The sequence below is a fragment of the Pholis gunnellus genome, assembly GCF_910591455.1.
Source record: "Pholis gunnellus genome assembly, chromosome: 8".
In the NCBI taxonomy this organism is placed as follows: Eukaryota; Metazoa; Chordata; class Actinopteri; order Perciformes; family Pholidae; genus Pholis; species Pholis gunnellus.
The window spans coordinates 15,189,429-15,209,727 of NC_136534.1; the positions used below are offsets into that span (position 1 = coordinate 15,189,429).

General features: G+C 38.6%; 1 protein-coding gene across 1 annotated transcript; it reads right to left on the reverse strand.

Moving 5' to 3' along the window:
• Nucleotides 1–5,555: 5,555 nt before the first annotated feature.
• LOC306700440 (uncharacterized protein) lies at nucleotides 5,556–15,765 on the reverse strand. The gene is made up of 9 exons (XM_079165459.1): nucleotides 15,608–15,765; nucleotides 14,569–14,671; nucleotides 14,178–14,475; nucleotides 13,814–14,024; nucleotides 7,428–7,480; nucleotides 7,152–7,206; nucleotides 6,368–6,470; nucleotides 5,976–6,273; nucleotides 5,556–5,822 (listed from the first exon to the last, which is right to left on the reverse strand). The coding sequence occupies exons 1-9, from the start codon at nucleotides 15,660–15,662 to the stop codon at nucleotides 5,604–5,606; spliced, it is 1,395 nt and encodes a 464-aa protein (XP_079021585.1). The 5' UTR covers nucleotides 15,663–15,765; the 3' UTR covers nucleotides 5,556–5,603.
• Between the last annotated feature and the right edge of the window lie 4,534 nt (nucleotides 15,766–20,299).

Consider the following 20,299-nt stretch of genomic DNA (forward strand, 5'->3'; position numbering starts at 1 on the left):
TAAAAGAAAAGTGCTCATAAGATATTCCTCTGCAATAAGAGTTTCTTCATTAACGGTTAAGCACCTAGCTTGAACGGGAACACGGTATTGTGTGTTCATTGTGTGTTTGATGTATTAAGCCCCCCCTCACCATACTCAACAACACTGTGTCGGCTGTGGAGACCTTCAGGTTTCTGGGATCCACAATCTCTCAGGACCTAAAGTGGGCCCCCAAACACGACACCATCAGGAATAAGGCCCAGCAGAGGCTGTACTTCCTGCGCCAGCTCAGGAAGTTCAACTTGTCTCAGGAGCTGCTGATTCTTTTCTACTTCACCATCATCCAGTCTGTTCTCTGCTCCTCCATCACTGTGTGGTTTGACTCGTTGTGGAGAATTTAAGAATTAAAAGCATTATTTAGTAGAATTTATAGCACCCCTAGTGGTGAATGAAATTGTCACAATGATGAGAATGTAAATTATGTTAAGAGTCACAATATATTTACTTATGGAATGTAATATAGGTTTACAGGATGTTTACTTATAGAAGATATTATATGTTTGCAATAAGTTTACTTGTAGGAGTCTTTTAACATAATCATTGGAAGTGTTGAACCAAAGTACAGTCACATCGTTATGGGGGTTCTGAGCCATGAGGCAGAGACATCAAAGGGGACGCAGAGGTGCTGGACAAATGGCCAAGGAAGGAGGAGGAGAACCGGAGACAACTGAAGGGAAGCAGACGGCCATAAAACAGAGAGCACTCCTGGGTAAGACCATGCGGTCCCAGGTCAGAGGTGATGTCAGAGGTGATGTCACAAGGGGTCCAGCCATTGAGATGAGCAGCGGATCGATGAAGGAGGCGTCAGAGCGATTGGAAGCCAATCACTGACCCCAGAAGACGGCCTTTGTGTTTTACGACAGATTCCGGACACTTTACGACCATCAAAGGACATAAAAGGACTGTTTGCGAGGACGTGCGCCGGGCCATGGTAGTTCGCTTTGCAGGATCCGACTTGGTCGGGCCTGTGAGTGGAGTTGCACGTGGTCTCTGCTCTCGAGATGCATACTATCGATAGTGTATTATAGTTTGTAATTGTCATCATCAGTTTACAGTCGTCATTGTTTAATTAAATACTGTTTTGAATTTGGACCGGATCGAGTTACTTTATGATGCGCCTGCGCAGAAAGAAGTAAACACAGCAGCGGCCTTGCGCTTCCTCCACCAGTTTCAGCCTCAACATCGTCCACTAAACAGGACAGAAACAGACTACAACGGATTGTCAGGTCTGCAGAGAGGATCAATGGTTCCAGCCTGCCCCCCATCCTGGACTTGTACACGTCCAGAGTCAGGAAACGGGCAGGAAAGATCACTGCTGACCCTTCACACCCTGGACACAAGCTGTTCCAACTCCTCCCCTCTGGTAGGCGCTACAGAGCTCTGTACGCCAAAACCACCAGACACAGGAACAGCGTCTTTCCAGTGGCCGTCATTCTCATGAACAAGTAAACAGACATATTGCATCTTCATTTGCACTACTTGCACTATTATCACCTTCTGCACTAATATCCCAAATCCATTGTCCATTGTCATTGTGTTGTTCTTTATGCTCATATATATTCTTAGATATATATTTATACCTTACATAGTATTTAAATGTTAAATGTTTATGCTTAGTTTCTCTGTTCTACTTGTTGTCTTTAATGTCCTTGTTTTTATATTTCTCTTGTTTATTGTATATTTCATGTGCGTGTATGTACGATGAGAGTAATGTGTAACCGGAGTCAAATTCCATGTATGCGCACTGTGGATGTACATGGGTAAAGTGAAATTATTAAACACTAGTGTTAAAATGCTGTATGGCTGCTTTAATGTCTGAGTCTTTACGTTGTTCCAGGATAGTTACTTAAGCCTATTATCCCCAGTATGAGCTGGAAAATGTTGTGGGCGAGAGGGAAGTCTGGGTCAGCCTGCCTGGCCTGCTTGGCCTGCTTCCACCGCGACCCGACCCCGGATAAGCGGAGGAAAATGGATGGATGGATGGATGTTGGCCGTATTCTTTGACATGCCAGAGCCTTCTAGCTGGCAGAGCCAAGTACGTCAGCATTAACGTGCGACTTGATTGGTCAGTGGGCTAGTCTGACTGTTGTGAAACTAGCTAGCAGAACTTTGTAGTAGTAAGAGTTACAGTTTAAAGATTGGAAGAAGGTTTTATGTGACATTACAGTTTTTTGCGTTTTGGCATGTTTGGCGGTGACAATCCCAATATCTACTGCCTCTGTCGAGTGGACATTTTCAGTCATCAAACACATTAAAACGTCTTAAAGAAATACAACTGGAGGCTCGGCTGTCATCACTGGCGTCCATGGCAATCGAAAAGGACCTCTTGCTGGAACTGAACCGCACCGATGTACAACCGTTGCATAAAACTCTTTGTAATTAAAGAAAGGAGCAAGTGATAAGTGAACTGCTTTTGTATTTACATCTGCAGTAGCGTTACTACTGTGTTAATTTGTCTATCGTGTCGTTTTTTTATGATATAGTTCTTTTTTCTTTAAAATATGAATCTGCCTATTATTTTAATAGTCCAGCATTGTATGCAAGATAACAGGTATGTTTATGCAAGGTAGTGGCACTAATAGGCCATCACTCATTTTGGTTTCCACATTTATGTTTAAAATAAAAACGTCGATTTGATTAGCTTGTATTCATGATTATCATGCAATTGACAGACAATGTTGATATTGGCATTGGTAGCAGTTGACAAGGTATGTTTTTAATGGCAGTGGCACGGCCACCCTACTCACTGTACCTTGCACATGTTTAAAACAAAAACATGAATATATGAACCTGTATATTATTTGAATAACTTAGCATTGACTTCACAATAACAAGGTATGTTTATACATGGCACTATGCCCAGTTTAATATAAAACACAATTGTATACAATATATATAGTCGGAGGTCCCTGCTCCATCTCTCTATCAGTTTGGGGGTCCTTGGCCTAAAAAACGTTGAAGACCCCTGATCTGGTGAATATTTTTCCCTCTGATGTGAATAATAATTGAATGGTGCCCTTGAGTGTGTGGCTGAATGCGTGTTTTAGCGCCGCAGTTTTGCTAGAATGTGCAGAGGCCTGTTGAATCGTGTTATTTGGGTTTTATGTTATTCTACCTGCTTTGTTGTCATATAAATATGTGTGACTGGTTCTTGTGCGTTTGTTCTTGTCAATGTGTTAATTACATTAATTTTGACTATATGCATTACTCGTTAATGACGCAGCATCCCGTCATACTGCGTCATAGTGATAGACCTGCAGCCTTTATAGTTTTGCGTATAAAATGTATCTGCAGTTTGCAGTTAGTGTATTTGTAGCCTTCATAGGTGCTGAGCTTCATGTAACATTTTTGTCGGATTCATAACTGATTTTGAAAAACTATTACATTTAACAGACCAGGAAATAATGTTTGGGATCACAATCACACAGATTGCAGAATGACATTTAATGATGAATGGTGTATCCCTGAATGTTTTGAAATACTGGTGAATGTCACATTTTTATTACCTTTTAACCACTAAGCCTATTTTCAGCCCTCTGCTCGAACATTTCATACCCACACTCTAAGGGGCTTATCTCGCTAACTACAAGGTCTATTTGAATAATTTCAATGGTATTATAACACTAACACTTGTGATAGTTTTTTAATATATGTACATATCAGTGTATATGTTATTGGTTAATGCTGAATGAATATAACACACAGCTCAAATAAAAAATGTTCAGGTTCGCCTGAAAAGAAAAGCACTTTTATTGATTTGAAATGATGCAGTCCAAGGCTTAAACTCTCTCAAATCATATCACAAGATGTCTTTTGTCCTTTTTAAAAAAAAATTGGCTTTGATAGAGTGAAGTATGCCTGATAAATCAATGCCGGTGTACAGGTCGGCTTTGGTCAGCCAACGTCAATTCTGATTTTAGAAGCAGCCAATATAGCTCTTTTATTGGACTTTTAAATACTATATAACTATTTATTTCACTTCTTTTATCACTAATAGTGTTCAATCTATCTAATACAGCAGTTTGGCATCATTTTGAGAGCCTGTGCTATATAAAAACCTGTAAAATATGGCTAATTTTTGTCAGAATTTCAGTTTTACGGGATGTATATGAACCTAACACAGCCTGTGATTGGCCGATTTGCGCAATTCTTACAGTTCTGAACCCGGAAGAATCTGGGCATTGTAGTGATTTGTTATTTGAGTTGTTTGACAGAATTTTAAGCCAATAAAATAATCGAAAACTGTGATCCGCCCCCATGGGTCAAACCCATTGGCCAAAACTGAAATTATTATTCATTCGTCATAGGAGCTCGTAGAGACTACGTTTTTTTACCAGCAGAGGAGAGAGACGGCTTCGATATGCCGGCATGGATTATTCTTTTTTTGTTTTGATTTTCATCCAGGAAACATCTAAAAGGTACGGAGCGTTTCAATATTTATGATGATGGGCTGAGTTGATATCTGTGGCAGATCAATAGTAACTTTCTAATGGTTTAAAGTAGAATAATTTGGAGGCGATAGTTCGATAGAGTGTGTTCTGCTCGTGGTCCTGGATATGAAGTGTTTGTGTGAAAGTGCCGTAGATCGCGGCTGGGACTGATAACGGAGAACATTGCTCGGCTTCTCCTGGTGAGAAATAGGTGAAATTGTGGTAGTACTTGTAGTACCTTGAAGTACTTTGTGTATATATATGTTTTTGAGTGATTACAATAGGTTACATGGTCCATTTGATCAAAATCTCTTTGTCATGTACGTTTTTGAAATATTTTAAAATATCATTTAATTCGTTCTCAAAAGTGATTTGTATTACATGTGTACACTCTTCTTCCCCCCTCTAGAGCCCAATTGGGCTCCGCTCGGGATCTAAAGGTAAAGCTACTTCATTGCAAAAGACAGGCGCCAACGTAATCTCGAATAACCTCCTGAAGCAAGAAATACTTAAGCCAAAGGGTTCTATTTAGTCTTAATACAAGCATGCAAGCTAATTTCTAACTTTTTTATATTTGTTAGTGGTGTTGCCATTCTGCCTTCATGTCATTTCAGATTACCCATATCTGCCTGTCCAGGGTATGGCATGCTATTGTTCCCTGTACCATATGGTTTATAGACATACATTTATAGTTTCATCCGGTCTCTACTAATATGAGGTATCACAGAGCTCTGGGTTTCCACCTACGGCTACAATATTCTCAACGCTGATAGGCTTTCGCGACACAGCGTCACACAAATTTTGCATCAGAGTTGAAAAAGTTCAACTTGCGCGTATTTGCGTCATGCATTACCGTCCCCTCACGCCGCCCGGCGAGATTTTGCGTCTACTCCCATCCTTTTGCGTCTTTGCATAAACTTTCTATGTAATTTTGTTACGCAAAGAAATCACATCGCGTTTGGTGTGAACACAGCATTAAAATCCAACATTTCTGCCTCTGGGCGAACATTTTTGTGTTTAACCACACAATATAGATGACTGTGAAGACACACATTTGTAGCACGACTTTATTGAGAAATACTTCAAACCCACTTGATTTGCGTGACTCAAATTATTGTAGTTTTGTTTTAAAGTTTAGGAACACAACTTTTGTTTATCTTCTATAAGCACTCTGCCTGTGATCTGGAACTCCAGCGCACTCCAGTTGAGCACATTCCCTGGGGTGAAGTTTAGTCCTTCCATGTACTTCTGGATCTCACAGGGGGAAAGGGTGTAGTCCCACATGTGGACATCAGACATCATGCCAATGAAACACTGCTTCAAGTCAAACCCCCCACCATAGGAATCCTGCTCCTGTAGATTACAAATGTGGTTTGAGATATAGTTAATAAAAGCTAAATTGTACTATATTTGTACTGAAATCTATACACTATATACACACAATGAACTAAGAATAAATGTGTTTATTTAGATCATTTATTATGGTGCTTATTAATAAAACTGTACCTGTCCTAAGATAATTATAGGAGAGCCACTGATGTTTGATCCAGAGCTGGCAAATTTCTTCATTAAAGGTTTTCCATCAAACCACAGCTGCACCAGTCCGGACTCAGAGTCCCATGTTGTACAAATAGAGTGCCACATGTTCGACTTGTAGTCCAACCCTTTATATTCTATCTTTGCATTCTTGACACGGGCCACCATCTCTATATTTACTTCATCCCAGAAAATCAGGAAGTCATTGGACTCACTGGATGTGGCCAAAGAGAAAAGGCCATGGTCTCTCTTAAGGTCTGTGAAGGACCTGTAGGCATTGAAAAGACATTATCATGCATGATACTTTTCACAGACAAGAGATACAATGGGTTGTTTTGTACATTTTGAACATTCAGTTTTACCTGTGACAGACGGTTGCAGCACCAAAATCCTGTCTTGATGCTGTCAGCCTCACATTAGCTGTGTTGGTTTCTTGTGGAAAGGTGAACATTTTACCTGAAAGATCTGAAAGAAGAAAGGGAGTTTTTTAAATTCATCAGCATGGATTATTATTTCCAGCCATATGGTGTAGCAGTGTAAAAGTTGACTAACTACATTTTACATTATCTTCGTTATAAATATTATAAAAAGATTGTGGTAACAAATGACATGATATTTTGGTTGAACATCATCTTGCATGGTATTAGAAACAGTACCATATGAACCATTGTCTGTTGAACTCTGTCACACATATAAGCATTGCTCTGCACGCCATCATTCAGGATTTATAAAAACATTTTGAGGAAGGAAAATACTTGCTGTGATGTCAACTATGATGTCGTATACAAATAGAGACACTACATACCGTTATTAAAAATCTTTTTGATACTCCACTTAGCTTTTTTGGTTTGCTTATTGTTATGCCGGGTATCTATTTGTTTTGTACAAGTATACTGTATATAGGTACAGTACATTTAATCTTCAAATGCAGTAATGATTGAAAGTGGAAGGAGCACCAGTGTTTTGGCTGTATCGAGTCAAGAAAATCTGCAAAATCTAGAATTTGGAAAAGATTATGTTTCCTGTGTCTAAAAGAGTATTGCATGACAAGTATGTGAGCAAATTTGAGGAAAATGGCAACAAACTACTACTAACTCCAACATTTCATTTTGTTATTCCCTCTGTTAAATAAGGATTTTATTTTACCTTGAGGAGTTGCAGCACATGCTGTCAACATCACCAACAACAGCAAAAACTTCATCTAATATAAAGGGGAAAAGAGACCATGAAGTCAACACTTTTTACTTGCTTTTAGTACTCTATGTGCAACAAATTAATTAAATCAGATTTTCCTTGAACTGCTAGAATAAACAATGCAGGTGGAAAAAGTAAAAAAAAAAATATAAATAAAACAAAAGGTTTCCAAATAATACAATAACTTTAAATTCCTATATTTTGCAGTTTGTCATGTGTAGATCTTACCTTGAAATCAGAGTCTGGATGTTGTGTGCAGGATTGTGAGTTTTGTGCAATCACTGCTCCTCATTTATATCTGCGTGTCTCTGTGTTTCCTTCACCGCTTTCCACTGAGTCAACAGAATTTACAGTCAAAGTCCTCCTCATGTTGAAATAGTCACCTCATTGTGAGGTACTCCATGAAGCTGAAGTAAAGTGAGGCAATTTTTTGTGCTTTTACTTTTTGTGTTTCAGAAAGAATGAATCACTGCAATAAGAAATATTCAAAACATTAAAATTTCTGACTTGTTTTTACTATTTCAGAATTTAATATGTATACATATCCTGTTAACGCAGGGTAACAGTGTTAAGTGTACATCTGTGTTATGTACACCACTGCTATGTATAGGTACTGATGCGACAAATCTTTGGAAAGCTAAGATTCTTGTGATTCGATTTATGGAAACCATTTCAAGATACAATTACAACAGCAGGTACAATCAACAGATATGTCAGACCACCAACAAATAAACAATTACAAAATTGAGGCAACTCTCTTATGAAGCCTCATAGTAATCCACCCATCGATAATATTCCAACAAAAACGGTCTTGTTACATTGGTAAAGGTCCAGACGATCCAATTCAGTAAAATATTCAGTCCAAAACACATTATTACGCGAATAAATACGCACGGACTGCTGTTGCATTATTGGGGAAAATCTAAATGACCAATTATAAGGTGTGCTTACACAGTCTGGTGTCCTTATGTGTCCTCTGACGTTAAACGCCACAGTTGTTTAGTCTGGCGTCTTCCGATGATAAAAGTGACCTTTGTACTAGAACGAATTGTGAAAGTGTCCTGATACTTAGAATATGCTGAATGAAGGCAATTTGTGTGTGTTGTGATTTTGTAACATAGATTGCATGTGACACTATTGTTTACTTGGAACAAATATCCAAAGCTCAGAGTCAGACCTCTGAGCAGCCTTGATCCATGTATACTGTATGTGAATCAACTCTGTCTCCTTCTTGCAAGAATAAATGGCCTATTGTTAGATGATTTTCCATCGGTCTCGGGTGAATTTTTCTAACATGCATCATTTCAAATTAGCCGGCAGATATGCCTAATTATTTATGTATTTTCTGTCGTAACTCCAGTTCGCATGTAAGTGCCTGCCCCTCTTCTTTCGTGTAAAGACCAAGCCAATTGCAACCAATCGTTCTGATTACTGATGCTTCATATAGCCAATACAATTTTAAAAATAACGATATACAGCTTCAGTGGGTGGATTTAGAGCCACAACACAGGACGTCACTGCGTGACAGCGAAGGTCAGCTCCCTGCGTCCGTGCGTAAAACGTGTGGTTTTTGAGAGTTTTGGAGACTTTAAGAAAGTGAATAATGGCAAAATAACTTATACATTACATAATAGGCAATCATATGATGTAGCTTCAGATCAGGAGTGGGTTAGGCCTTTTTAGCCTAGGTATGTGACCATGGTTAACAAGCGTCTCCAAATGGCCTTTTTTGGAAAACGCCTAGACATACCCTCAGAAAAACATGTGTAAAATATTCATTTTCTGTGGTATTGTTATCAAATTTGAACTGGGACTAGGTGAGGCTTCATGCTGTGGTCCCATTGTGTTTTCCAGCTAATAAGTCCCAGCTATAGTCATCTGCAGGCATCTGTTTGCAAAAAAATATTCAGGCGAAAATAAAAACCTTCTACTTCAGTGTGTTTAAACTTCTATTACTCAATGCCAGTAGCACTTACAGTGATTCTGACTGTTGGGGAAAAAACTTCAGTGTTACCTTTCAAAAGAGACCAAAACAATGCAATGGTTCAATAACAGCTTTCAATTTACTTTGGGTATGCCTTGGATAGGCGTTTTAGGCTAATTTTACAGGAGTGGTATCAGGATATTGGTTTAAATTACTATACTTAAGCTTGAAGAGTACTATATTTTCTGACATAGTTCTCAAACAACTGTGCATGCTGTTGTGATTTGAATGTTTTCATCTTTGTTTCACATGCATCAGCTGTACACAACAAAGAATCCGCACCCATAGATTCAAGGTTGAGTTGGGACCATGTGCTTTGAAACATAGGGATCGGGCCTGTATGTTCATTCAGAGGCCTGATTGCAGTTAGAGATGGCACTCAAACCCCATTTCACATCTACTTGTGAAATTCTGAGGTAGTTCGGTTGAGAGAACTCAGAGCTGCTCTCATTGGACGAGGCCAGGGATGCCGAGGCGGGACTTCCGGTTTTACGACCGGATGCCGCCAACTTACAAAATCACTGAATGTACCTGAATGCACCGCTTGTCCCTCTGACCTCCGTCAGGGTATGGAAGCACACAGTAACGTTGCTTGTTTTTAGATTCCCTAGGCCAGTCTTCAATTCGCGGGACGAATACCAACAGTTTCCATTTTTGTTTTGCATCCTTAAAAGAGAAGGACAATTTGCCTGCAGACGTGAAGAAAACGGATTCTTCAGAGAAATCAAGTTGACTTTATGCCGGTTCCAAGGACGAGAATTCCCTTGACTTTCGAAGAAATTCTCTGCCACAGAGAGTTTTATTATCGCCCAGCACGGAGCTGCGCAGCCTGAGTTCAACCGAGGAACTCAGAAGGACCACACCGTCGGCCACAAAGTCATCTCACCGCAAGGCTTACTTACGGTGTCTGGGCTTAGTTAAGTCATCGTGTGTGTCATCGTCTTGTTTGTGTTTTGCTTAATTTTAAGGTGTAAATAACTCCCGAGAGGTTCTGTTAATAAGGTGACTATTTCCTACAAACCGTTATTTGCTAGTTACTTAAGATAATGACTTCCTGCTAGCTTTTATTTTGCTTTATTTGAGATAATACATTTATTATTTTCCATTGTAACATTTTACGTTTTGGGTCCTTTATTTTGAAGTCCTGGCGAATCCGGAAGCAGATACAAATCTTGTCAGAGTATAGTAACTCAATTGACTTCACATAAAGAAAAGTAAGATAATTGATGGTGCAGACTAAAAGAAAAGTGCTCATAAGATATTCCTCTGCAATAAGAGTTTCTTCATTAACGGTTAAGCACCTAGCTTGAACGGGAACACGGTATTGTGTGTTCATTGTGTGTTTGATGTATTAAGCCCCCCCTCACCATACTCAACAACACTGTGTCGGCTGTGGAGACCTTCAGGTTTCTGGGATCCACAATCTCTCAGGACCTAAAGTGGGCCCCCAAACACGACACCATCAGGAATAAGGCCCAGCAGAGGCTGTACTTCCTGCGCCAGCTCAGGAAGTTCAACTTGTCTCAGGAGCTGCTGATTCTTTTCTACTTCACCATCATCCAGTCTGTTCTCTGCTCCTCCATCACTGTGTGGTTTGACTCGTCCACTAAACAGGACAGAAACAGACTACAACGGATTGTCAGGTCTGCAGAGAGGATCAATGGTTCCAGCCTGCCCCCCATCCTGGACTTGTACACGTCCAGAGTCAGGAAACGGGCAGGAAAGATCACTGCTGACCCTTCACACCCTGGACACAAGCTGTTCCAACTCCTCCCCTCTGGTAGGCGCTACAGAGCTCTGTACGCCAAAACCACCAGACACAGGAACAGCGTCTTTCCAGTGGCCGTCATTCTCATGAACAAGTAAACAGACATATTGCATCTTCATTTGCACTACTTGCACTATTATCACCTTCTGCACTAATATCCCAAATCCATTGTCCATTGTCATTGTGTTGTTCTTTATGCTCATATATATTCTTAGATATATATTTATACCTTACATAGTATTTAAATGTTAAATGTTTATGCTTAGTTTCTCTGTTCTACTTGTTGTCTTTAATGTCCTTGTTTTTATATTTCTCTTGTTTATTGTATATTTCATGTGCGTGTATGTACGATGAGAGTAATGTGTAACCGGAGTCAAATTCCATGTATGCGCACTCTGGATGTACACGGGTAAAGTGAAATTATTAAACACTAGTGTTAAAATGCTGTATGGCTGCTTTAATGTCTGAGTCTTTACGTTGTTCCAGGATAGTTACTTAAGCCTATTATCCCCAGTATGAGCTGGAAAATGTTGTGGGCGAGAGGGAAGTCTGGGTCAGCCTGCCTGGCCTGCTTGGCCTGCTTCCACCGCGACCCGACCCCGGATAAGCGGAGGAAAATGGATGGATGGATGGATGTTGGCCGTATTCTTTGACATGCCAGAGCCTTCTAGCTGGCAGAGCCAAGTACGTCAGCATTAACGTGCGACTTGATTGGTCAGTGGGCTAGTCTGACTGTTGTGAAACTAGCTAGCAGAACTTTGTAGTAGTAAGAGTTACAGTTTAAAGATTGGAAGAAGGTTTTATGTGACATTACAGTTTTTTGCGTTTTGGCATGTTTGGCGGTGACAATCCCAATATCTACTGCCTCTGTCGAGTGGACATTTTCAGTCATCAAACACATTAAAACGTCTTAAAGAAATACAACTGGAGGCTCGGCTGTCATCACTGGCGTCCATGGCAATCGAAAAGGACCTCTTGCTGGAACTGAACCGCACCGATGTACAACCGTTGCATAAAACTCTTTGTAATTAAAGAAAGGAGCAAGTGATAAGTGAACTGCTTTTGTATTTACATCTGCAGTAGCGTTACTACTGTGTTAATTTGTCTATCGTGTCGTTTTTTTATGATATAGTTCTTTTTTCTTTAAAATATGAATCTGCCTATTATTTTAATAGTCCAGCATTGTATGCAAGATAACAGGTATGTTTATGCATGGTAGTGGCACTAATAGGCCATCACTCATTTTGGTTTCCACATTTATGTTTAAAATAAAAACGTCGATTTGATTAGCTTGTATTCATGATTATCATGCAATTGACAGACAATGTTGATATTGGCATTGGTAGCAGTTGACAAGGTATGTTTTTAATGGCAGTGGCACGGCCACCCTACTCACTGTACCTTGCACATGTTTAAAACAAAAACATGAATATATGAACCTGTATATTATTTGAATAACTTAGCATTGACTTCACAATAACAAGGTATGTTTATACATGGCACTATGCCCAGTTTAATATAAAACACAATTGTATACAATATATATAGTCGGAGGTCCCTGCTCCATCTCTCTATCAGTTTGGGGGTCCTTGGCCTAAAAAACGTTGAAGACCCCTGATCTGGTGAATATTTTTCCCTCTGATGTGAATAATAATTGAATGGTGCCCTTGAGTGTGTGGCTGAATGCGTGTTTTAGCGCCGCAGTTTTGCTAGAATGTGCAGAGGCCTGTTGAATCGTGTTATTTGGGTTTTATGTTATTCTACCTGCTTTGTTGTCATATAAATATGTGTGACTGGTTCTTGTGCGTTTGTTCTTGTCAATGTGTTAATTACATTAATTTTGACTATATGCATTACTCGTTAATGACGCAGCATCCCGTCATACTGCGTCATAGTGATAGACCTGCAGCCTTTATAGTTTTGCGTATAAAATGTATCTGCAGTTTGCAGTTAGTGTATTTGTAGCCTTCATAGGTGCTGAGCTTCATGTAACATTTTTGTCGGATTCATAACTGATTTTGAAAAACTATTACATTTAACAGACCAGGAAATAATGTTTGGGATCATAATCACACAGATTGCAGAATGACATTTAATGATGAATGGTGTATCCCTGAATGTTTTGAAATACTGGTGAATGTCACATTTTCATTTTGAAGCTACTTCATTGCAAAAGACAGGCGCCAACGTAATCTCAAATAACCTCCTGAATCAAAAAATACTTAAGCCAAAGGGTTGTATTTAGTCTTAATACAAGCATGCAAGCTAATTCATACCTTTTTTTTGATTTGTTAGTGGTGTTGCCATTCTGCCTTCATGTAATTTCAGATTACCCATATCTGCCTGTCCAGGGAGTGGCATGCTGTTGTTCCCTGTACCATATGGTTTATACACATACATTGATACACATTGTTTCATCCAGTCTCTACTAATATGAGGTATCACAGAGCTCTGGGTTTCCACCTACGGCTACAATATTCTCAACGCTGATAGGCTTTCGCGACACAGCGTCACACAAATTTTGCATCAGAGTTGAAAAAGTTCAACTTGCACGTATTCGCGTCATGCATTAGCGTCCCCTCACGCCGCCCGGCGAGATTTTGCATCTACTCGCATCCTTTTGCGTCTTTGCATAAACTTTCTATGTAATTTTGTCACGCAAAGAAATCACATCGCGTTTGGTGTGAATACAGCATTAGAATCCAACATTTCTGCCTCAGGGCGAACATTTTTGTGTTTAACCACACAATAAAGATGACTGTGAAAACACACATTTGTAGCAGGACTTTATTGAGAAATATTTCAAACCCACTTGATTTGCGTAACTCAAATTATTGTAGTTTTGTTTTAAAGTTTAGGAACACAACTTTTGTTTATCTTCTATCAGCACTCTGCCTGTGATCTGGAACTCCAGCGCACTCCAGTTGAGCAGATTCCCTGGGGTGAAGTTTAGTTCATCCACGTACTTCTGGATCTCACAGGGGGAAAGGGTGTAGTCCCACATGTGGACATCAGACATCATGCCAATGAAACACTGCTTCAAGTCAAACCTCCCACCATGGGAATCCTGCTCCTGTAGATTACAAATGTGGTTTGAGATACAATTAATAAAAGCTAAATTGTACAATATTTTTACTGAAATCTATACACTAGATACACACAATGAACTAAGAATAAATGTGTTTATTTAGATCATTTATTATGGTGCTTATTAATAAAACTGTACCTGTCCTAAGATAATTCTAGTAGAGCCACTGATGTTTGATCCAGAGCTGGCAAACTTCTTAATCGAAGGTTGTCCATCAAACCACAGCTGCACCAGTCCGGACTCAGAGTCCCATGTTGTACAAATAGAGTGCCACATGTTCGACTTGTAGTCCAACCCTTTATATTCTGTCTTTGCATTCTTGACATGGGCCTCCATCTCTGTATTTGCTTCGTCCCAGAAAATCAGGAAGTCATTGGCAGAACTGGGTGTGGCCAAAGAGAAAAGGCCATGGTCTCTCTTAAGGTCTGTGAAGGACCTGTAGGCATTGAAAAGACATTAACATGCATGATACTTTTCACAGTCAGAGATACAATGGGTTGTTTTGTACATTTTGAACATTCAGTTTTACCTGTGACAGACGGTTGCAGCACCAAAATCCTGTCTTGATGCTGTCAGCCTCACATTAGCTGTGCTGGTTTGTTGTGGAAAGATGAACATTTTACCTGAAAGATCTGAAAGAAGAAAGGGGCGATTTTTTTTTATATTGATTTGTTCATCAGCATGGATTATTATTTCCAGCCATATGGTGTAGCAGTGTAAAAGTTGACTAACTACATTTTACATTATCTTCGTTATAAATATTATAAAAAGATTATGGTAACAAATGACATGATATTTTGGTTGAACGTCATCTTGCACGGTATTAGAAACAGTACCATATGAACCATTGTCTGTTGAACTCTGTCACACATATAAGCATTACTCTGCACGCCATCATTCAGGATTTATAAAAACATTTTGAGGAAGGAAAATACTTGCTGTGATGTCAACTATGATGCCGTATACAAATAGAGACACTACATACCGTTATCAAAAATCTTTTTGATACTCCACTTAGCTTTTTGGTTTGCTTATTGTTATGCCGGGTATCTATTTGTTTTGCACAAATATACTGGATGTACATTTAGTTTTCAAATGCAGTAATGATTGAAAGTGGAAGGAGCACCAGTGTTTTGGCTGTATCGAGTCAAGAAAATGTCCACGATTAAAAAAATTACGAAATCATTAAAACATCCAAGATTGATTTTGAAACATAATAGTCTTGATTACTGTTCTGTTATGTTAGATTTGTTAACCGTAATTCTTCTAATTTTGTAGAACAATGTTAGTTGAACATTTTATATGAAAATGGAAAATAATAAATGTTTTATCTCAAATGTAGCAGACATATGATTAAAGATAACATTGGTAATATAAGTAAAGATATCTTACATATTTTGCCCAGTTCAGAAATCTGCTATTAATATAGTACAAAAAAATATGCGATTTGTCGAAAAGAGTTTTGCATGACGAGTGTGTAAGCAAATTTGAGGTAAATGGCAACAGACTCCTACAAACTCCAACATTTCCTTTTGTTATTCCCTCTGTTAAATAAGGATTTTTTTTACCTTGAGGAGTTGCAGCACATGCTGTCAACATCACCAACAGCAGAAAACACTTCATCTAATATAAAGGGGAAAAGAGACCATGAAGACACTCATTTTGTTTTTATTCCAATGGATTGAATTGATTTGCTACTAGTACTCTATGTGCAAAAAATGTATAAACTCTTATTTACCTTGAACTGCTAGAATAAACAATGCAGGTGGAAAAAGTATAAATATAAATAAAACAAAAAGTTTTCAAATATTACAATAACTTCAAATTCCAATATTTAGCAGTTTGTCATTTGTAGATCTTACCTTGAAATCAGAGTGTGGATGTTGTGTGCAGCATGAACAGGATTGTGAGATTTGTGCAATCACTGCTTCCTCTTTTCTGTCTGCGTTTCTGTGTTTCCTTCCTTATCTACAATATTTCTTTGCCTTCAGATTCCTGTTGATTAAAAAGATGTTTACCGCTTTCCACTGCATCCTCGTGTTGAAATAGTCACGTTCTTTAGAGGTACTCCATGAAGCTGAAATGAAGTGAGGCACTTTTTTGTGCTTTTACTTTTTCTCTTTCAGAAAGAATGAATCACTGCAATAAGAAATATGAAATATTCTAAATATTTTAATTTCTGTCTTGTTTTTATTATTTCTGAATTTGATATGTATACACATTGGTTTGAATTACTATATTACTGCTTAAAGAGTACAATATTTTCTCACATAGTTCCCAAACAACTGTGCATGCTGTTGTGATGTGAATGCATCAGCTGTACACAACAATGAATCCGCACACATAGATTAAAGGTTGATCACTCATGACTAACACATAACGGTTACCAGAGATGTTTCATGTTTTCTGCATTCACCTATGGATCAGATAAAATGACTTGACACTTTACAACATATATAGCCAATCTGTACTCTCACTGTAACATTTTAATTAAGTGTATTTCTTGTGAAGTATAGTACAAATGCAGTAGCGATGCAATTTTCACTGGGCGGTGGTCTATTTCTTGCATTTGTTCCTGTTTGGAGTTTTCCTTCATTGCACCAAGGTGGGTTCGCTGAGATTATGTTTTTTTTTTGCATGTTTAATCACAACTGACAATCATGTCAAGATACTTTTTCAGACATTTAATGTTTAAAATCATTATAGGAACAAACCTGTAAAGACGCTCATGAATTGAAGATAACAAATCTGTTGCGTTGACATTTTTTTCTGAAAGTTCTGCAGAATTTTCAGGAACAAACTGAAAAATAGGAACTATACACTTCTCCCCATGTGGCCCAACCATTGCACATGATTTATGAATAAAGAATGAAGCTTTGAGGAAGATCACAGCTCCCATTAGAGAATATTGTAAACAAAAACGTTTTTGATATCCCACATTTACTTATTGTTATACCTGTCTTTTGTTTTTCACAAGTTAATATGTAGATCATTTTCTTCTATAAATGACTGTGTCCAGTGAAGCAAATGTATGCATGTCCTAACATATTCACTTATTCACTTAGGCTGGCAGTGATTGCCGCTTTAGCCAGCCCACTCTCCTTTTGAGCCAGTTGAGGTTTGACTTTATTGGTAAAAGGGTTAATAGGAAAGTTTGCAAATAGTGAAATTGTCAAATATGCATATAGAGTTTATAGCAGATGGTTCTCTGTCAAGGCATTTCCATTGCCAGGAGAAAACACAGAAGCATGATTCATAAAATGCAGCATAATCATTCATTATTACAATTGAAATTGTTTATTTTAAAAGTGATTGACACCATGTGGTGAGTATTTTTGTTTGAGGCATGTTTTATTTTTTGTTTCTGCACTACAGGTGTGTGTTCCTGCAGTGTTTTGAATGCATTCATGCATTTGACAACATACTGCATGTCTTCATGCCTGCTTGTCCAAGTGTATTGATTAATGCTTGATCATGTGTCACCAACAACTACCAGTTATCAGTTATATGCTTTCTTCACTCACTTCATGATCAACTAAAATGATTTGCTGCAGCACAACATCAAGGGCCAATCTATACTGTCACATCCAAATATGATATCCTCTCTGCAGAGGACTTCAGTGATGGAGGAGTCTGCACACTCCTCCATCACTGATGTGATGAGATCCTGTAGTGACTTGGGAGATCCTGAAACTCAGAGCAAATGTTTCCTGGAGAACTGCATCAGATCAGCCAGAGGGATGAACCCTGGAGAGGGATCAGACCGGGACCATAGACAGAGCACACTCAGCTCTTTAGGGAGACACTCTGAGTTTAAATGAGCTTTCAGACAGGATGAAATATATATGGAAGGGGGAAAAAAGAGGCATGACAGTTATGTTCAGTCACGCTTAATTAAGTTTATTGAACAGTTGTTCAATTTGACATAGCAGCATTAATAAGAAAGATGCAAAAATAAAATACAAAGAAAATCCAACAAACATAAGCTGCCATATACTGTAGAGGAAGGTTGAAGAGAAACTCTGAGATATAAAAGTCAAACTGTTGCTGCTGATGTTTAGGGAAATGCAACAAAGTCGCCTGTCTCAGAGTTAGGGGCTGTAATAACTCTGAATGTACTTGGGTATAGTGAAAGTATTAAAAATAGTGTTAAAATGCTGTGCTTTAATGCCTGAGTCTTTATGTTGTTCCAGGGTAGTTACATAAGCCTACACATTGCCATTGTGTCACATACTATATACAAAATGCAGTGGTGGGCCAGCAAGGCCTTCTTTGCTGGCCTAGACACTGACAGAATCCCAAAGTTTTAGCTATTTCATAATTTAACTATTTTTCATAAATACACTACATGGATTCTAAATATTTTTCCCATTAGCTTATTATCTCATTGCATAGCTACTGTCTTACTCAGTTGCGCTGCTTCCAGCGCAGCTTGTTTTAAGTAGAGCTTTTATCCAATCAGATTTCGCCCCAATGCTGTCTCTAAGTAAAAAAATAGGCTTTAGTCAGTGGGCTAGTGTGACTGTTGTGAAACTAGCTAGCAGAACTTGGTAGTAGTAAGAGTTAAAGTTTAAAGATATGTAAGAAGTTTTTACGTGACATAAAATTGTTTGCGTTTTGGCATGTTTGGCGGTGACAATCCCAATATCTACTGCCTCTGTCGAGTGGACATTTTCAATCCTCAAACGCATTAAAACATATTCGAGAAATACAACTGGGGAGGCTCGACTGTCATCACTGGCGTCCCTGAATCGAGAAGGACCTCTTGCTGGAACTGAAACGCACAGATGTACTGAACAACAGTGGCATTAAACTCTTTGTAATCAAAGAAAGGAGGATGGATTTTGTCTTTAAATAGTGAACAGCAGCTTTGGTAAGTGAACTGCTTTTGTTTTTTTACATCTGCAGTAGCGTTACTACTGTGTTCATTTTTCTATCGTGTCGTTTTTATGATCTGGTTAATATTGTTCCCTCTGATGTGAATAATATTTGAATGTTGCCCTCGAGTGTGTGGATGAATGCATGTTTCAGCGCCGCAGTTTTGCTAGAATGTGCAGAGGCCTGTTGAATCGTGTTATTTGGGTTTTATGTTATTCTACCTGCTTTGTTGTCATATAAATATATGTGACTGGTTCTTGTGTGTTTGTTCTTGTCATTGTGTTAATTACATTAATTTTGATTATATGCATTACTCGTTAATGACGCAGCATCCCGTCATGCTGCGTCATAGTGATAGACCTGCAGCCTTTATAGTTTTGCGTGTATTCATGTATCTGCACTCTGCAGTTAGTGTATTTGTAGCCCTCATAGGTGCTGAGCTTCATGTAACATTTTATTTCACTTGTCAAATGTTGCAGTGTTTTGGAAATATGACGTTTTTACACACAAAAAATGATAGCCCGTAGCTGTGGCGTCATATTGAGGTTATTAGGAGGTGGTTCAACTGTAGTAGGACAGCACTGAAGGCCCAGGTGTAAAACACACGGCCCGCCACTGGTAAAGATGCAGTGATAAGCATTACATGTGGCCAGTTGATTCACTTTTTTATTTTTTCTCTTGTCGGATTCATAACTTATTTTGAAAAACTATTATATTTAAACAGACCAGGAAATAATGTTTGGGATCATAATCACACAGATTGCAGAATGACATTAATGATGAATGGTGTATCCCTGAATGTTTTGAAATAATGGTGAATGTCACATTTTTATTTTGAAGCTACTTTACTGCAAATGTCAGACGACAAAGTAATCTCAGATAGCCACCTGAATCAAAAAATACTTAAGCCAAAGGGTTGTATTTAGTCTTAATACAAGCATGCAAGCTAATTCATACCTTTTTTTTGATTTGTTAGTGGTGTTGCCATTCTGCCTTCATGTCATTTCAGATTACCCATATCTGCCTGTCCAGGGTGTGGCATGCTATTGTTCCCTGTACCATATGGTTTATACACATCCATTTATACACATTGTTTCATCTGGTCTCTACTAATATGAGGTATCACAGAGCTCTGGGTTTCCACCTACGGCTACAATATTCTCAACGCTGATAGGCTTTCGCGACACAGCGTCACACAAATTTTGCATCAGAGTTGAAAAAGTTCAACTTGCGCGTTTCCGTGTCATATGCATTAGCATCCGTTTGCGTCTTTGCATAGACATTGTATGTAATTTTGTCACGCAAAGAAATCACATAGCATTTGGTGTGAACACAGCATTAGAATCCAACATTTCTGCCTCTGGGCGAACATTTTTGTGTTT

Coding starts and splice junctions, on each gene's coding strand:
- LOC306700440 (XM_079165459.1), bottom strand. CDS start 15,662: ATGAAGTGTTTTCTGCTGTTGGTGATGTTGACAGCATGTGCTGCAACT. Junction 14,476..14,568: donor GCTGCAACCGTCTGTCACAG/GTAAAACTGAAT, acceptor CAATGCCTACAG/GTCCTTCACAGACCTTAAGA. Junction 14,025..14,177: donor CTAGAATTATCTTAGGACAG/GTACAGTTTTAT, acceptor TGTAATCTACAG/GAGCAGGATTCCCATGGTGG.